The 17,647-nt window shown below is 55.1% G+C and overlaps 5 protein-coding genes across 5 annotated transcripts; 2 read left to right on the top strand and 3 right to left on the bottom strand.

Annotated features, from left to right (window-relative positions):
- Positions 1-86: 86 nt before the first annotated feature.
- On the top strand, positions 87-786 carry LOZ57_006399 (uncharacterized protein; the record flags this gene model as incomplete). Its single annotated transcript, XM_049255418.1, has 3 exons — positions 87-211; positions 302-435; positions 488-786. 3 exons carry the CDS (start codon positions 87-89, stop codon positions 784-786), a joined length of 558 nt encoding a protein of 185 aa, XP_049105635.1.
- An 870-nt stretch (positions 787-1,656) lies between these two features.
- On the bottom strand, positions 1,657-3,253 carry CBS2 (Cytochrome B translational activator protein cbs2; the record flags this gene model as incomplete). The annotated part of the gene is made up of 4 exons (XM_049255417.1): positions 1,657-2,798; positions 2,851-2,988; positions 3,045-3,138; positions 3,197-3,253. 4 exons carry the CDS (start codon positions 3,251-3,253, stop codon positions 1,657-1,659), a joined length of 1,431 nt encoding a protein of 476 aa, XP_049105634.1.
- Positions 3,254-6,444: 3,191 nt separating this feature from the next.
- LOZ57_006397 (uncharacterized protein) lies at positions 6,445-7,211 on the top strand (the record flags this gene model as incomplete). Its single annotated transcript, XM_049255416.1, has 3 exons — positions 6,445-6,612; positions 6,737-6,819; positions 6,878-7,211. 3 exons carry the CDS (start codon positions 6,445-6,447, stop codon positions 7,209-7,211), a joined length of 585 nt encoding a protein of 194 aa, XP_049105633.1.
- A 2,234-nt stretch (positions 7,212-9,445) lies between these two features.
- On the bottom strand, positions 9,446-11,776 carry LOZ57_006396 (uncharacterized protein; the record flags this gene model as incomplete). Its single annotated transcript, XM_049255415.1, has 4 exons — positions 9,446-9,882; positions 9,949-10,824; positions 10,889-11,284; positions 11,386-11,776. 4 exons carry the CDS (start codon positions 11,774-11,776, stop codon positions 9,446-9,448), a joined length of 2,100 nt encoding a protein of 699 aa, XP_049105632.1.
- Positions 11,777-13,847: 2,071 nt separating this feature from the next.
- Positions 13,848-14,678, bottom strand: ras2 (the record flags this gene model as incomplete). Its single annotated transcript, XM_049255414.1, has 2 exons — positions 13,848-14,537; positions 14,601-14,678. 2 exons carry the CDS (start codon positions 14,676-14,678, stop codon positions 13,848-13,850), a joined length of 768 nt encoding a protein of 255 aa, XP_049105631.1.
- Between the last annotated feature and the right edge of the window lie 2,969 nt (positions 14,679-17,647).

Here is a 17,647-nt window from a genome sequence, read left to right as displayed (position 1 = left end):
ATGGCACAGATTTAGAATTAAAAAGAAAAATATGTGAAAACAAATATGCAAATCAATGCTGAAATGAAAAAAAGTGCAACGCAATAATGAAGACCACATGTGTGATGCTTCTAAATCAGAAAATTCTAAAGGCTGCACTGAAAGGAAATGAGAGAGAATCCCTGCCAAAAGAGGGTCTGTCGAAGGATGCTTCTACTCTCCAAGTACCAGTGTACCTCCCCGTTACTAAGGCTTACCTTCAAGCTCTTCACTAGAGATGTGGTTTTTCTAAACCAGGAATTTCTAAAAGCTGAACTGCAAGGAAGTCAGATCTCTGCCAGAAGGAGATCATAGGTGGTCTGCCAAAGGATGCTTTTAATCGCGATGTACTGGAATACGTCCCCCTTATTGGGCCTTACCATCAAGCCACTCTCAAAGGTCTCTATAATTCAGAGTGTAAGACTATGTCATATTCTTAAGGCCCCAACTGATATCTAGTGATGCTTAGTATGGTTATATTCGGCTCTTCAAAAGGAACAATATAGTGAAATTCAAGTGTCAACGGTAGAACGCTACGAGAAGGATCAATACCCCGCATACTTCATAAAACTGTTGTCATTTTCTCTTCATATATCCCCCGAAATACGCCGAAATCGCATTTCCCGGACTGCCAATCTCTTCCCCGCTGTGTTCCGTATAGCCAACGGCAACCTGAATGAAGCAGATGACATCACCGTCCGCAACCCTCATCCGTTCAGTTCGGATGCGGCCTGGCTGTCTCGCGTGATGTCATCATGTGGCGAGTAGCCAATGCCAAGCCACAGGCACAGCCGCAGTGTCAGGTGAGCAGGCACATGGTAATGCTTAGTCATCGATCGGCTCCAGAGCCAAGCCCGTCTCGAGTACCCCGTACTCCGTATCTTGTAGAAAGGACTGACGACGCAGCACCCAGGGTGCCTCCCATCGCTCGGAAGTGCCGATGGGCTTTTCTCAAGTGCCGGAAGCTGGAGTACAGTATGTCATTGTTGGGAAACTTGGGAATACCAATAAGAGGGGGCATTCCGGATTGTTTCCCTGCCCTCAGAGTAGATCTGTTCTCTAAAAAGCCGCCATCTTTTCCCTAGGGGAGTCTAGTTTAAAAAGTACTAGATCCCATGGGACCTTGTGCTACATACATATGCATGCTTACATTTTTATGTTGCGCACCCTATGCTCTCAAAACCCCGATGACGCGGTCTTAGACTTCTGGCTCCAGAGAAAGGATCCAGAGGGCCGAATACAATAGTTACATGCGCCGTTACGGGGTAGATGGCCAGGGTAAACCCCCGGTATGATAAACTCGTCTCTCCGATGTTCAAAGTAACATCCATACGGAGTACGACTACTTTGATTCCAACGGTGCCCTGAAACCTCCTTTTGAAGGTGGATCAAGTGCGAGTATATTTAACCCTATACAGCCATTCAATCACCCAATGCATATACCACGACATTTTGCTTTTGAGGGAATAATCAAATAGTAGCTGCAATTCATTTTATACACGAGAAGACAACAGAATAGGTATCGCATCTTGTTAAGAAGACAACGGTAGGGGGTGATAAAAAATAGGCTATATAGTATGGGGGGGTCGTCATCCATCATCCATGTATGTACGCATATATAATTGTTCGGTGTATCTTCTACTCTTCCGTCCACGGAAGGCTGAAGGTGCCCACCCAGTCTTCGACTTCCTTTCTCAACTGCACAATTTCAGAAACCTCCTCGCCCTCGCCGATATAGTCAAAGAACGCTTTCAGGCTGGAGGGGTTCTTGCGATTCTTAGCCTCAGCCTCAGCCTTGGCTGCCTTGTCCAGCTTCTGTGTGATGACAACCGCTCTGTCAACGATATCAGCGACGCGGGAGAAGTCCTCCGGTGCGAAGCCGCGGGATGTCATGGCAGGGGTGCCCATGCGCAGACCGCCGGGTTTCATCGCCGACTTGTCGCCTGGCACGGTGTTCTTGTTGCTGGCCACGCCGCAAAGTTCGAGGATGCGCTCCACGCGAGCGCCGTCAACACCGCGGTTCTTGAGGTCGACGAGGACAAGATGGTTGTCTGTGCCGCCAGAGACGATATTGTAGCCGAGGCCGCCGTTGCTGGTGGAATTGCCAAGGCGGTTGGCCAAAGCCTTCGCATTTTCAAGCACGTTTTGTTGATATGTCTTGAATTCCGATGACTGGGCTTGTTTCAATGCCACGGCGAGGGCCGTGATTGTGTGGTTGTGCGGGCCACCTTGGTGGCCAGGGAACACGGCCGCATTGATCTGGTTTTCCAATTCATACATTTCTGGGTTGCCTTTGGCATCTCGTCGGCGGATGCCTTTTCGGTAGAAAATCATGGCTCCGCGGGGTCCCCGGAGCGATTTGTGGGTTGTGGTCGTGACGATGTCTGACTGTGGGAATGGAGACGGAATAACACCGGCGGCAACAAGGCCAGAAATATGGGCCATGTCGCTCAGAAGATAAGCGCCAATGCCGTCGGCAATTTTCTTCATGCGGGGATAGTCAATAAGTCTGCTATATGCCGATGTTCCAGCAACAATAAGTTTAGGTCGGTACAATTTTGCCATCTCTTCAAGCTTGTCATAGTCGATCAAGCCAGTGGACTCATCCAGACGATAAGGCAAGGTCTCGAAATATTTGGAAACTGCGGATATTTTCTTGGTTGGGGTTTGGTAGCCGTGGGAAAGATGGCCGCCATGGGGAAGATCCAGACCCATGAGACGATCGTGGGGCTGGAGAACGGCCGAGTAGGCATAGAAATTGGCTGGGGAGCCGGAGAGTGCTGCAAGCGGTAAGTCTATAAAGCTTAAAATTGGATTTTGCAAGCAACTTACGCTGCACGTTCACGCCCCATTCTTCCGGATTCAATCCATATGTCTGTAAAGCACGCTGCTGGCAGAGCCGTTCGGCCTGGTCAATGAACTCATTCCCACCATAGTATCGCGCGCCAGGATAGCCTTCAGAATATTTATCTATATTCGCCGTGTTAGGAAACTGTTGAGTAAAAGTAAGACTAGAAGCTACCGACTTTGCATAACACTCCCTAGAGCATCGAGGACGGCTTGCGATGTGAAGTTCTCCGAAGGGATCAAATTGATGAAATGCTTTTGTCTTTGTTTTTCCTATAATTGGCCATGTCAGCGTTGCGCCGTGGTAAAAATACCGGAGCAAGCGACATACATTCTGCACGATGTTGTAAATAGTGGGGTCAGCTTGCTGGAGGTGCTCGGTCAACATCTAACAATTGAGACCAAAGTTAGCACTGCTCCCAGACAACCAGCAGAGAGGTTTCAAGGCGGAGTCTTGTACATTCTGATGTGCTTCGGTATGCACGGACGCAACGCTTTGCCATTGCACAATGCGCGTTGCGGGTGAACTCCATCGCAAACCGCCGGTCGCCTTGGTATAGCCGCCCGACAGGCGGAGCAGCTTTGCAGCCTGGCGACTGCAGCGATTGAGCGACATTTGGGGGCAGGGCTCGCAGGCTCTCGTCTTCGATCGTGTGTTCCTCAAACGCCAATGGCCAGCGCAGACAGATATCAACGCCGGGATATCAAGGTCGCTCTTCTTGCTGGTCGTCTCGCTTCCCGTCGGGTGTCGGCCGAAGCGCTTTCCCGCACGCCACTAAGCCTCTCTTGGCCTAGCCTATAACACGTGACCCGGGCCGCCGCCCTTTTCCCGCGGGCATCGCGAACTCGCACCGATTTTTCTCTCTTTCTTCTTCACACAACTAAATCCAAAATGACGAGATGGCCTGTTAGGCAGTCCCAGCTCTCGCCCGGCTGGTTGTCAAAGACCGGCGGGGCGGGCGGTGCTGACATGTCCCGGGTCCGCTTCACCATCCTTTCAGGGACAATTTGAACCGATCTGATTGGAATCGAGTTGTGTCGTTTCTGCCCCTGGGGAGTTCGTGCTGTTTTCTATCCTGCGAACGCCTGTTTCCTTGTTGTGGGGTTTCGGCTAATCTCGAGCCTGCCGAACCCTAACGCGCTATTCTTTGTTTGGTTGTGTTGTGTCATTATTATTATTGCTGTTTGTTCTCCACCAGAGACAATTATTCACTGCTGCCCCACGAACGCGTGTTGACTGATGTTATTAAATTTGGAATAATTAATTACAAATGCCCAAGAAGCTGTATCTCAGCTGCCAATTCGGCGTGTGCAATTTTCATTGCCTGGCACACCCCGTGCGGAGACCTTTTGACAGCCCCCTGTTTCCACTCTATCGACTTGGAGTCTTAGGGCCCAGGCTTATCTTTTACAAGCCAGATGATAAACAAAAATAACACTAATAATAGCAGTATGCTTCAAAATTAGGTGAAGGACTCGTATGTACAGAGTATAAGGAGAATATTTTGTATTTCAAGCTTTTCAGGTCAAAGAACTCAAGTGGCGATGCGAGGACTTTGTACGCGGTATCACCGTTCCCAAAACAACACGGGTCTGTCTTACGCAACGGGTTCCTACTTATCATCTCATCATGGAGCGGAGAAAGACTTGCCCAGCCGTCGTCCGTCCTCTTAGACCGACGGGAGCACGCTTGTTATTCCGTACTACTCCGTACTACTGGCAACATCAAAGCCCGACCCTTATCCGACTATCGAGCTGGCTATCGTCTTGGCTCATTTCGGCACATCCATCGCGCAGGAGACACGTCTGCTTTGTAAACAGGGTGCAGTGCCCATATTTGGAATAGACCATTTGACAACCACGGCGAGCCTGGCTAGAGAGCTCCACTCAGGCCGCTTTGGAGGGCTGGTGTTGTTGTTGTCGAACTCCGGAGCGGTACGAAGTACAGAGAGTCCTCTGTACGGAGTAGTACTCGCTGCTTTGTCCCCTCAAACGCGTGGCAAGGAAAGTATTTGATTAGTCGGGTGCTATCCTGGACGTAACCTTCTATTTGCCTCGGCCGGTCCACAAATAAAAAAAAATTGACGAATGACATTTCCCCTAATTCGTAGTTCAACAAAATAAATAGGAATATACGGCGTAGTATGGAGTACGGAGCATTCCTCCTCCGTATATCGGGGGTGGTTTAAGGGGGGGGTAGAAGGTTCCTCAGATCTGGGCGGAGCTGGGTTGTGGCACGTCACAAGGAGCAGTCGATTCGCTGATGGAGAATCAAGGGCCAGGGTCGCCATGCCTGAGTCAGGGCGCGAGGAAACAGGCGAGAGCTCAACTCTGTGCCCTGTTCAAAAATTGAAGGGTGGCCAGATCGGGAGCCGGTTCCCAGGCAACGCCCAGTAGTGAGGGCATATTCGTTCATGAATGACGCTTCGACAGCAGCGATCCAGATTTCACACTGGCGTATGAGCAGCGAAACATCCACATCGGGTGTTCTATTCGGCCACGGCTGCGAATGAGGGCTCCAAAGTGGCAAACCCCCCTTCCAACCACATGCTGTGACCCGCGTCGACAAGTCGGCCAGTTGCGAGCGGACCACGACGCTCCGGCGGCCTGGACAAGAACCAACTCAGCACGACGGCAGCAAAAACGACGAGGCGGTGGAGCTCGGTTGCGGTGTCGACGGACGTTCATTGGCGGGGGCGATACGGGCTTGTCGTGTGCGAAGAGTTGAGTTTTTGTTCCTGAGAGTGGCGCCGCTATTGAAAGCTGGCCGATCTCCTGGCGGGCGCTAGCCTGCAGGACCTGCGCGGGCAGGCCAGGGGCCTCGCCTTGGAAATAACAGGGCCCTAGGCCCGAAGCAGCATAGAGACGAGCGAGCTGGACGGGCGACTCGGCTGTGAACAGGCGGTGGTTTGCGGGCGATCGCGAGGTCGCGCCAATCACGGAGCCGGAGCGCATACGAGCCGTTACCCTCGCCAGGAGCGCAATTTGAGGAATCAGGGTCTGGATCCGTTTCTGGAAGCGGGAGGGCGGCACCAGGGCGTAGTCGTGCGTTAACGACGCTGGCGGGTGTTTGAGCGCAAACGCACTCCGCAGTGGCAGCAGCAGCAGCAGTGCTGGCCCTCGCGCAATAACCCTACAGCCTGCAGGCGGCGCACTGATTCGAAACGGGGGCGTGAGCTCGCAGGCGTGCGTGGTGGTGCCTGGCGATCGCCACGACGGAGCCGGCGAGCGCGGGACGGCCAATGCAATGCAGGACGTGTGGTGGTAATGGGCGCCCGCCCCGCCGCGTATTGGCGTCACACGCCGTATCGGGATGACCTATCGCAGGGCGCCAGGGCCCGGCCGCGCTGATTGGCTGGCCCCCTAGCCCGCCGCCGCCCGCCCGCACGCGGCCCTTTTTAATGCCCGCCGCCTGCCCGTCTGTTCACCTCTCTCTCTCTCTTTCTTTTCTTCTCTTCTTCATCCAATCCATTCCTTAATCTTGCTCTGCTCTCCCCCGGTTTATCAACCGATTACGTTCGTTTAAATACCCCCCTGTTTCGCAGCTTTTGCTCTTAATCTACATTTAATCTACTCACCATGCGTTTCTCCATCGCTGCCTCTGCCGCGCTCGTCGCTGGCGCCTCTGCTGGCTATGTCAACTCCAATGCCACTCACATTATCACCGAGGTTTTGACCGCCTACACCACCTACTGCCCCGGCCCAACCGAGGTTGTTCAGGGAGGCAAGACCTACACCGTCACTAAGGTAAGTTTCGGCTCCTTAGCTCTTCCGCATCGCGTGCCGTCCGCCGTGTGACGATCCGCACCCTGGCTCAATTTGCCTATGAAATGACCATTTTTCGCTGACCATGGCTATTTTTGCTGTCCAGGCCACCACCTTGACCATCACGGACTGCCCATGCACTGTCACCCGCCCAGTTGTTACCACCACCCAGACTGAGTGCAAGGAATGGTGAGTGTTCTATGTACCATTCCATAAAGAGAGTTCTCGCAAAACTGACATCCCATAGCCCACCACCCACTGGCCCAGTGCCCACTGTTCCAGCTCCCAGCGGCCCAGCTCCCAGTGGCCCTGCCCCCAGCATCCCTGCTCCCGTTCCAACTGGCACCGGTGTTCCTCCACCCCAGCCCCCAGTCAACCCACCAGTCAACCCACCAACCAACCCACCAACCAACCCCCCAGTCTACCCCAACGGCACCCAGCCAGTGCCTCCTTCTCCTCCTCAGGGAACTGCTCCTGGCACTAAGCCCAGCGGCCCACCCAACTTCACCGGCGCTGCTTCGCGCGTCGTTGCTGGCGGCGCCGGCCTTGCTGGTGTTCTCGCTCTTGCTTTCCTCTTGTAAATTTAGTCTTCGCGGGAACATGGGTCGTCGATGGCGCAACCGGTTTATCGCACTAGATGCTATTTTTATGGGAAGGACTTCTTTTCTGGGGGGTGAAAAAACTTATTTTCATGAATTCTATGTAACTAATAAAGCACTGGCAAGGTCTTGCCTGTTGCGTTAATGGTACCTTTGCCTTACATGGCATTTTATGACATGTTCTTATGCTCGTTTAATATTGGACCTGCCTGGCAGGCGTTCTCACTACATCTCCATTCATTCCTTCAGTAAACTCCATCCTCCGTACCAATGCTCAGATCACTAGGTCGCCCCTAAGTGAATCGATTGTTTCTATGCGAGACTTGCTACCAAACAAACAAATAAACAACTCCAATGCTTGACTCTCTCTGATGGGCGATCTTCGAACACTTCACCGATCAACGCGCACCAGCACATAAACATCGTCAAGGCAAGTCGACGACCTCGAAGCATAACCAACATGGATCCATCATGCTGCAGATCCACCTCTGTCCTTGCATCCATCACATTCGCAATCACCCTCGCCCTGCAGGCAGCAGGTACAGTACCAACTGAGAAGCCCTGCGGGGAGATCGACAGCACAGAACCTGTACGATATTTTTAAACCCCCAGTCCTTGCTTTAGAATTGCCGGGACGGAACGCACGGATCAAAGGAGGGCAGGGATTGAAATCCTATACACATGGTCATATAGTTAACTATAGTACCGCGTAATATTGAGTCTATTGACTGCTCACCGGAGCCCACACACACGTCTGGCGGCGAACAACACGTCCATCCCACTTCGATCTATATGCAACCAATGCATTTTGGTGCTGCTCTCCATTTGAAATGTGACTGACTATGCAACCGTTTTGTTTTCTTTACCTCGATGATCGTAATTAAACCGCACGCGCTGGCCTGGATGCCGATATCTTGTCCTCCCTTCCCATGAAGCGGCCTGCCAGGTCGCGCGCTCGCGGCTGTGAGATTCTCGTCTTACAAAAAATTCTTTTCCCACTGACTACCAGGCCCGGCTTCAATCTCTCGAGCATGCCGGAGAAATCTCGGGCTTTTTTTAAACACAAAATATCCCATTATCGAGTCTTTACACAGTACTCCATGGGGACGTGATGGACGGGGACCTCACCCGTCGCGCATCAAGCCAACTCACCGTGCAACCTTTGACTCTCCCGCCGGACCAATGACTTCCTCACCTACTCACTATCTCCCATCCCGCAGAGTGCGCTGGTTGCATTTCGCTCGCTCGCTCGCACTCGATCGTTGGTTTGCAGGGCGGCGGCGGCGTCGTCGTTGTCGTCGTCGTCGCCTCGTTTCCCTTGGAGGAACCACGTCAAACGAGTCGATGGGAGAATGAGCAAATAAAATATAATGGCCGCTGCAGCTGCAAGGCGCATTGACATTCTTGAGCCAAATAGTAGTACAATAATATTTACATATGTGTGTGCGTACATATCCGTCCCAGCATATCGCCCGTGCTGAGAAGCGTCAAATTTAATTTATCATTGTTATTGATGCCCCGTGAGTCCACGTCACTGCGTCATCGCGATCTGGACGGAGGTGTCCGACTCCCGAGGAGATGCAAACGGAAACTGATAGTTAAGCAGTTTGGGTGTGACGGCACGTTAGCTCGCGGCCTGGCCTGCGAGGCAATCCATACTATCTTGACTACTATCATCGGCGAGGCGCCGTTCAAGCCCGACCTGCTGGAGAGCTAACTAGTTCTTTCCGGCTCAACTCAACGATCAGGCAGCCCAAGATGCTCTGTTCGTATTATTCTCTGCGTAAAACGCCGGCGATTTTCCATGCCCTATCATCTCCCTGACCGCTTGATATGCCGTATCTCTACAATCGACCTCCCTGGTTGGTGTAACTAGCCAACCAGCACGATCAACACACACCGGCTACTCAGCGGTCTCCGACCTGCAGGTTTGACTAACTACAGCCTGGACGCCCATGCATTACATGTAACTAACGATTTGCTGTGAATCGTGTGCCGAGCATGCATGCCTGCATGAAAAACGTCACTCTCCCGCGCAATTTAAAACTTGACTGCCTATCAGACTACCGTTAAAGGCCATAATGTGTGGGGGGAAACGCTTCTCTCACGGAAGAAAACAAAGCATTGTCCCAATGGGGTTTGTTGATTGATAAGAAAAACTCAGAACGCTCTACTCCGCATATTCCTAGCTTCAAAAAAATGTAAAAAAAAGGGTATCACAGCTTCCCCCTAGTCTGCTTCTTCACCCTCTCCGCATAATATTCCCTGATCCTCTCCCGCGCGGCTTCCACAGTATCCACATCCTCCACCGTCGGTGGAACATTCACTTTCGCATCAAATTTGCCCACGGCAGCATTCTCAATCAACTCTCTCAGAACTCGGCGCAGCGTCTTCCCACTGCGCGTTTTGGGGATGATCCCCTGGCCCTGGATGATCCCGCCCAGGGAGGCGATCGCGCCGATTTGCTCGCGCACAAGCTGGTTCACGGAGCTGAAGAATTCCGGGGATGGCGTGGCGGTTGAAGAACCGCCCGCGGCGGAGGAGCGAAGGTGGATGAAGGCAAAGGGCATGTGGCCTTTCAGCGAATCGGGGATGCCGACCACGCAGGCTTCGGCGATTTGGGGGTGAGAGAGGATGGCTTGCTCGATTGCGCCTGGGATTATATAGCGTTAGCGTCATCAGGACTGTGTGGCTGCGAAGGCCGGCTATGCATAGTTACCTGTGCTGAAGCGATGAGCAGCAACGTTGATAATGTCATCGGATCTCGACATGACGTGGATATATCCGGACTCGTCAATCATGCCCGCATCTCCCGTGTCCAGCCATTTGCCATCAAAGCGCTTGAAATAGCCCTTGTAGAACCGCTCATCATCATTATAAAGCGTGGTAAACGCCGTAGGCGCCAGTGGAACAGCAAGAACAATGTTGCCCATCGAGCCCCTGGGCACTTCATGCCCCTCATCATTGACAACGCGGACATCGAACCCGGGCATAGCCTTCCCCGCCGAGCCAGGCTTCACGGGGAACGGCGCGTGCGAGCCTCCGCCGCTGATGCCGCCCAAGCCGGCTGCGCTGTTTAACGCCAGGCCAGACATCGGCGACCCGGATTCGGACGTCCACCAATTGTCGATCACCATGGAGCCGGAGGCGCCGTGCTTGTCCAACAGCGCCTGGTAGGCGCTGACGATGCTGGGCTCGCTTCTCTCGCCGGCCAGGAAGATGGCCCTGAGGTGTCTCAGGCCATTGCGTCGCCCGACTTCTTCGAAGAAGCGTGCGTCCGGGTCGTCCTTTCGAATCGCGCGCAGAGCGGTGGGCGCGGTGAATAGGACGTTGACCTTGTGTTCCTCGATAAGTCTCCAGAAGGCACCGGCATCGGGGGTTCCAACTGGTTTGCCCTCGTATAGGATGGTTGTTGCACCGGCGAGTAGAGGGGCGTAGAGGATATATGAATGGCCAACTACCCAGCCGATGTCTGATGCGCAGAAGATCACATCTCCGGGGCCCTTGATATCAAAAAGGTATTTAATTGACAAGCTCAGCCCAACAGCATGCCCACCAGCCTCTCGCACCACGCCTTTTGGCAGACCGGTTGTCCCTATACCGCACCGTGTTAGTTATGACGTGCTCTCCAAACCCATGGATAGGTCGTCACCACGCACCGCTCGTATAGATCACATACAGCGGGTCATTACTCCCCACGGGCACCGCTGCCGCTCTCACGCCCCTGCTCCGCGCACTCTTGACAATCCGCTGCCAATTGCGCTGGCCGTGCAGCTTGCGCATGGGCGCCCAGCGGCACTGGTCGCGCTGCCACACGATGACCTTGAGCGGCTTGAAGGCGCTTTTCGCCAGCGCGCCCTCGACCAGCGGCCGGTAGTCAATCACGCCCTTGCTGCCTTCGACGCCGCACGAGGCCGTCATGACGGCGCGCGGCCTCGCGGCCTCGATACGCTGCGCCAGCGACGTCGCCGCGAACCCGCCGAAGACCGCCGCGTGGATGGCGCCCAGGCGCGCGATGGCCAGACAGGCATACAGCGCCGCGGGGATCATGGGCACTGTGCGACACACACACGCCGCGTGAGTTAATATCTGACGTGCCATCGATGCAGAACTATAACTGTCCAGGGAGCCTGGATTGGAGGAGTCCATGACATACTGTATACCAACACCACATCGCCCTTCCTCACGCCCTCCTCGCGCAGCGCGCCCGCCAGCACCTCGACCTCGTCGAGCAGCCGCGCGTACGTGATGCTGTCGCGCGCGCCCGTGACGGGCGACTCCCAGATGATGGCCACGTTATCGCCGCCGCCGTCGCGCACATGGCGGTCGACGCAGTTGAAGGTGGTCGAGATCTCGCCGTCGGGGAACCACGACCAATGGTCGTGGCGGGCGCCGTTTGAGCGCAGCGGTTTGGATGCTCGGCGGAGGATCTGAGACGGTGCCTTGTGCCAGTGGAGCTGCGAGGCGTGCGGGCCCCAGAAGCTGGTCGGGTCGCGCAGCGACTGCGCGAGCGTCGTGTCTTGCGGGTGAGGAGGGTTGTTGTCCATGGCCGGGTGTGGGCTTTGCCGGGCCGCGTTGGCTGTCTCTCTCTCTCTCTCTTGCTTCTCTCTTTCTCTCTCCACCCAGGACAGATGCAAGGGCGTGGGTGAACTCACGGCGTGAGGCGCCAGGCACGCGGAGATGAAGCTGGCGAGAAGGAATGCGATGGGCTTCAAGGAGCTTGTCGCCCGAGTCACACTTCCCTTTCCCCTCCCCCAAGTCAAGTCAGAAACACGATGACGACGTGAGACAACCCTGCCAGCAGCAACAGACAAGCCCGCCGCATGCAGCGCTCTCCGTGCCCCGATTTAAATAAATAAGAAAAGAAAAAAAAAACCTCCGCCTGGCCAGACTTCCCTCGGCTAAGCACTGTTTGTCTCCAAGCTGCTTCATCATCTTGTCGCTGCAGCGGGCCAGCCTTCACGGCACTACTGCCGCCGGTAATCTCTTTCGCCAACGGAGCCCTGCCCGTTCACCCAAAAAAACCACTTCGCGCGGGCCGAGCAGCAAATAATGACTACGTAGCTAGCTTCTCTTCTGTGTCCTTAAGCGGTGGCCGCCGCCGGACGAAAGGTAACCTACGGGCTCCGTACCTTGAGAAACGTCACAAAACGGACGAGAAGACAGCGAACTCAAAAAAAAAAGAAGGTTCTTGGCCCGCCGATCCCGGGAGTTGTCTTATCTTCTTGTTGGAAGTTCCGTGGGCGCGAGGGCGCAGGGTGACGGTGACGGTGACGGCGACGGGGTCGGTCGTTTCAGCAATGGGACGGAGGGGGGGGTGGTTTCTGGGGCTAAGATGGAGGGGGGGAGAGGTTTGTGAGCGTAAACCTGTCTGTGTGTGTGTGTTGTGCGTGGTGCTTTGATGCGGGGAGTGTTCGGCGTAACGGAGCTACGTATGGAGTCGGCACTGAACGGGCTAGCCAGGGCAAGAAGGTTGGCTGCATGGATAGGCTCATCAGGGCGGAAGGCCGAATTCAATGCGGCTTGAATCGCTAACTAACTGGTTAGCTAGCTAGCTAGCTACGGAGTATATCCGTTGTAGATCGCCGGGTCCTGTTGGAACGTCTAGTTACCGGATGGCTGGTACTGAGGCAAAGGGAGAGAGCGGACGGACGGATGGATGGATGGAAGAGTAATGAGTCACATTGAACGGCAGAGCTGATATCAGTATTATCGATCCGGAAAACTACTCCGTATGCACAGTAGTAAGAGACAAACAAAAAAGGGGGAAGAAGCCAGGAAGAGCAAGCCCAGCCGATCAACAGACAAAAAGGGAGAATACAGCCCAAAAAAAACAAAATACAAGAAATCTTGCCGCCACCTTTATCGCTCACAGTGCGAACATGAGAAGAACTTCCCAAGGGGGAAAGGAGAAGAAGCGATTGTCTTTTTCTTTTGTCCGTCGTGGATCAACATTGTCCCCCCTGAACTTTTTCTTTCGTCTTTGGGCGGGGAGCCGAGCTGCGTTCCGAAACGAGTCAAGCTCCTCGCAGACTATACATACACAGACAAAGAGCCCTGGTGTTGGGGTATCGATGTGCTTCGTAGGCAAGAAAACCAGGGTCCATACTCTCTTTTGCAGGCGCCGGAGCAGAGAAAGAAATCAAAATCCACAGGAACCCAAAAACCAAGCATTACTGCCCGATAACGCCGCGGCTTATATATAAAAAAAGAAAAAGAGCATACATAAAAGGAATGAAAGAAAGAGGTCCCGATAGGAAAAAAAAAGGCGTCAGTCATATCCCACGGCAAACCGGTCATCGTCCAGATCAATCGTCACATCCCAGAATATACTGTAAAACCAAGAGGGAAATCAGACAGACAAAAAAAAAATTATTAATACGCCGTAACAAATGCAGGGAACCTGTATTCAAGAAATCGAGCAAGATCAGAGCGACGATGTATCCAAGAAAGATATATAATGAGACAAAGACCAGGGCGTAGGGAAAAAAAAAGGATTTTTTTTATCGAGCAAGGCACACAGCGTCAACAACAGGCGCGGGAAAAGATAATTTCACACAAAATAAATTATGTAGTTCCTCGGGCACCCAAACTCCACCCGCAAAGGTCTGGATAATTTTAGAGAATGGCGCATTTGAGCCCACTGCGCGTGCCCTTGCGGTCGTTTCGGAAGGACCGGGAGTACTCGACGCCGGTCGGGGCGCAGGCGGCACCGTAGCCGGTGCCGCGGCGGTCCAGGTTCCGCGTGGAGTGCTGCGACTGCTGGAGCTGCTGGTGCTGGCGCTGCTGGCGGAGGGCGCGCACGACGTCGAAGAAGGCCTTCTCGACGTTGACGCAGTTCTTCGCGGAGGTCTCGACGAAGTCGCAGCCGAGCTCCTTGGCCAGGGCGTGGCCCTCCTGCGACGAGACGGCGCGGTCGGCGGCCTTGTCGCACTTGTTGCCGACGAGCATGACGGGCACGGGCGCCGCGGCGAGGCCGGCGTGGTGTGCGCCGTTCATCTGCGCCGACAGGTAGCCGCCGCCGGCACCGCTGGCTGTGGGCGAGCCCGAGCTGGTGGATTCTTTGACGAGCTGGATCTGGTGGTAGAATTTCTGTATGCTGGTGAACGACGATCGCGAGGTGATGCTGTAGACCAGCACAAAGCCCTCGCCGTCGCGGATCCATTGGTCGCGCAGCGACGTGTATTCCTCCTGCCCGGCGGTGTCGAGGACCTCGAGCATGCACAGCTGCTGGTCGATCACTACCTGCTTACGGTACGAGTCTTCGATGGTCGGGTCGTATGTTTCGACGAAGTGGTTCAGACACAGCTAAGAACGCCAGGTCAGTGGATTCGCACAGTCGAGTCGTTTGAAAAAAAGACCAAGCCTAACCTGGATTGTAAGAGCCGTTTTTCCGACGCCTCCATCTCCCAAGACCACCAACTTGTACAGCTTCATTTTGCCGGTCATGGTTGCAATAGGTGCTTGTACACCGTCGTACGATGGTATTTGTCAGGATCAACACACACACACACAACACAGTCACTCTCGCAGCAGATGACTTTTTGGATGGCACTGCGAGCTCAAATGGCGGGTTTCCGTGAAAAAAGGGGGGGGAGGAGGAGGGGAGTTTAGTAGGGGGGGCCGAGGGGGCGTGCGAGCGCTGGCTCGAAGGATATGGTTAGGGCGGAAACGCGGCTCTATAGATCGATTAGACGGGCCATTGCACATCGTTGCGTGGCTGCCATCCCCGTAGACACCAGGCCGCCGGCGCCTCGAGCAGCAGGCGTGGGCAGGCGGCGAGGTGTTGGCGGAGTGATGCAGGTACCGCGGCCCAGTGATTCGCCCTCCCGTGTCCCAGAAGAGGCAAAAAAAAAAAAGGGACGGAGACAAGCAAACACCCACACGGGCCAACAGCGGCAGTAGCAGCAGCAGCAGCAAGCACAACACTGGGCTGAGGGGCGCCGGGACGGGGCTCCGGTCACAGCGCAGCAAACTGGGGAAAGGGGGAAGAGAAACTTACGCTCAGGTTCGTCGAGAGCGAGATGCCCACCACACGAAGGATCGCCAACGGGACAAGCGAGGACGGGAAGGGATTGGAGGGTTTTTGGTCCTTTTTTTTTATTGTTCAGGGCCGGGAACGAGGGGACGGAGAGTCGCTGGCAAACGAAGCAGCGAACAAATGAATGGGCGTCGTGGGGGGCGGGTGGTGGTGATGATGGTAGTGGAGGAGGTGGTTGAGGTGAGTCGCGGCGAGCAAAGCCTGGCGATGAATGAGATGCGATGGCCGGGCGTGCGACGACGACGACACGTGAGAGAAGCAGCGGGTGGCGAACGAGCTGCGCTTGGGCGGGCGGCGGCGGCGGATGGCGAGCGAGGCGACGGGGGGGCCAGAGGCGCGGGGCGGCAAAGCAGTGGGCGGGAAAGGTTTTTTTTGTTTTTTTTTTTTTTTGCCTCGGCGACTTGACTGGCCAGATATTGGAGGAGAGGGAGAGAGAGAGGAGAGGAAGAGCAGAGAAGCGAAGAGAAAAAAAAAAAAAATTAAAAATAAAAAGGCAGAGCGAAAGTTGCAGCGGGCGAGGATGAGCGACGAGGGCGACGGACAGGGGGCGCCGGGCGAATTGGCGTTCGGGCCAGCACAAGCGTGGACGGCGCGGCGGGTTGGTCAGAGAGCAGCCTCCACGTGGAGCCGGTTGCGCTGGGCTCGCCGCTGCGATCGGAGCAGTCCAGACAGCCTGAACTTTCGGAGCAACAACCGGGACGATAGGTACTACTCTCAGACCTGCGTTTTCTTTTTGGCGGCGGGTGCGTGGAGGCTGCGTGGCGGGTGCGGGTGCAGCGCGCGCGGGCGGGCGACGGCTGGGCGCAGCGACTAGCCCGGGCCTGGCAGCTTGGAGGGCGCAGCCATGAACCGGAGGACGGTTACCTAGTAGTAGCAGTAGTGTAGTGGTTCTGTCCCTACGACTCTGTGTGCTGCGTAGCACTCTACCGCTCCTCCTCCTCCTCCTCCTCCTCCTCCTCCTGCGCGCAGGCTGCCCGCCTAGCCCGTTCGGGGGCTTGCTCGCCGCGCCCCCGGCACGGCTCCCCCAGCGGCCCCCCGGGCGCCCCTGCACGCCCGCCCAAACGGCCCTCGCGCGGCCTCCCGGAATAGCCGCGGCATTCCCGTCCAGGCTAGCCCCCCCCTCCGCCGGAACGACAGTTATTCCGCTCCGGCCAAACCCTGTGACATCCCCTGGGCGCTGGGCTGGCCCAGCTAGGTAACTATGTACTAGGTAGCTGAGTTGCCCGTCGACCTTGCGGGCGGCGAAGCTGCTGGATCTCCAGCGTACGACGCTGGCTATCGCACACAGCCACAGAACTAACATGTGATCCCTCGCGGACGGCCACCCTGCGCTGGCCGGAGCTGCGTATCGGAAGCGTGCCCGCCAGCCCTGCCCAGAAACAAAAGTGCTGTGTCCTTCTCAACGTCGCCCGCGCCCAGCACGGGATCGCGCACGCTGGGCGAGCGGCGGCTTTTTGGCTTTTTTAAGCTCGTCGCCAGACCTACGTCCGATATGTGCGCGCGCAGGCACGGAGCTCTGCTCTCCCCGCAGTGGCAAAACTTTGCCGTTTTCTGATATTCGAGCTCTGTCCGGAGCACATAACTACATACCACTTCCCACACGCCCCGTCAAGCTATCGCCTGCTCGCTCTGGCACCAAAACACCTCATCGAAAAATAATATATAGCGGGATAAGGGGCTGCTCCTTCGCTTCGCTCGCCCGCAGCCCGCCCGAGAAAGAACCGTCGATCGTCTGGCTTTGGATGTCCGCTGCTGCTCCACCGCCAGCCGTACCCACTAGCTGACCCTCGCTGGGCTCCCAGACCCAGGGACTCGGAGAAAAATAGTAACAACGCAATTTCGTTCTCGCTCTCTCTCTTTCTCTCTCTCTGTGTGTGTGGGAAAACAAGGTTTCGTATCTAGCCGGCGGGCCATGGTTCAACTGACACAGGCTAGGATTCTGGAAGGTAGGTAGTGGTGATGTGTGTAGCTCGTTTGCACCTTGGACGCTCTTGATCCTTTTCAAACCGGTTTTTGGATCCAGTGATGGGAAGCACTCCCAGGCCCGCGCCGGGACATCTGGAGCGGACTGTCGTACGACGCTTGAGGCATATTTCGCGCAGCGGCAGCAGCAGCTGCTGAAAGGCCTCCATCAACTTACTAATAATGTTGTTAATGCCGGTGGAGCCGCCGAGTGGGCGTTGGGAGATCGTTTTCAACGGGCAGAACGACGATGATGATAATAATAATAATAATAATCTTAATAATATTTGACGCACGCGAGCTGTCACAAGATACCAGGGTTGCTGCATGGCCCATCTCATTTTTGCAGCGGCATGCTTTTTGCATATACATATCCCGTCTGTCACATAAGACATGCCTGCGGGAGGCCTTTGCG

Source organism: Ophidiomyces ophidiicola (genome assembly GCF_022830035.1).
Source record: "Ophidiomyces ophidiicola strain CBS 122913 chromosome Unknown scaffold_41, whole genome shotgun sequence".
Lineage (NCBI taxonomy): Eukaryota > Fungi > Ascomycota > Eurotiomycetes > Onygenales > Onygenaceae > Ophidiomyces > Ophidiomyces ophidiicola.
Note: the sequence above shows the minus strand (reverse complement) of the source record. Positions and strands in the feature narration are given on the sequence as shown.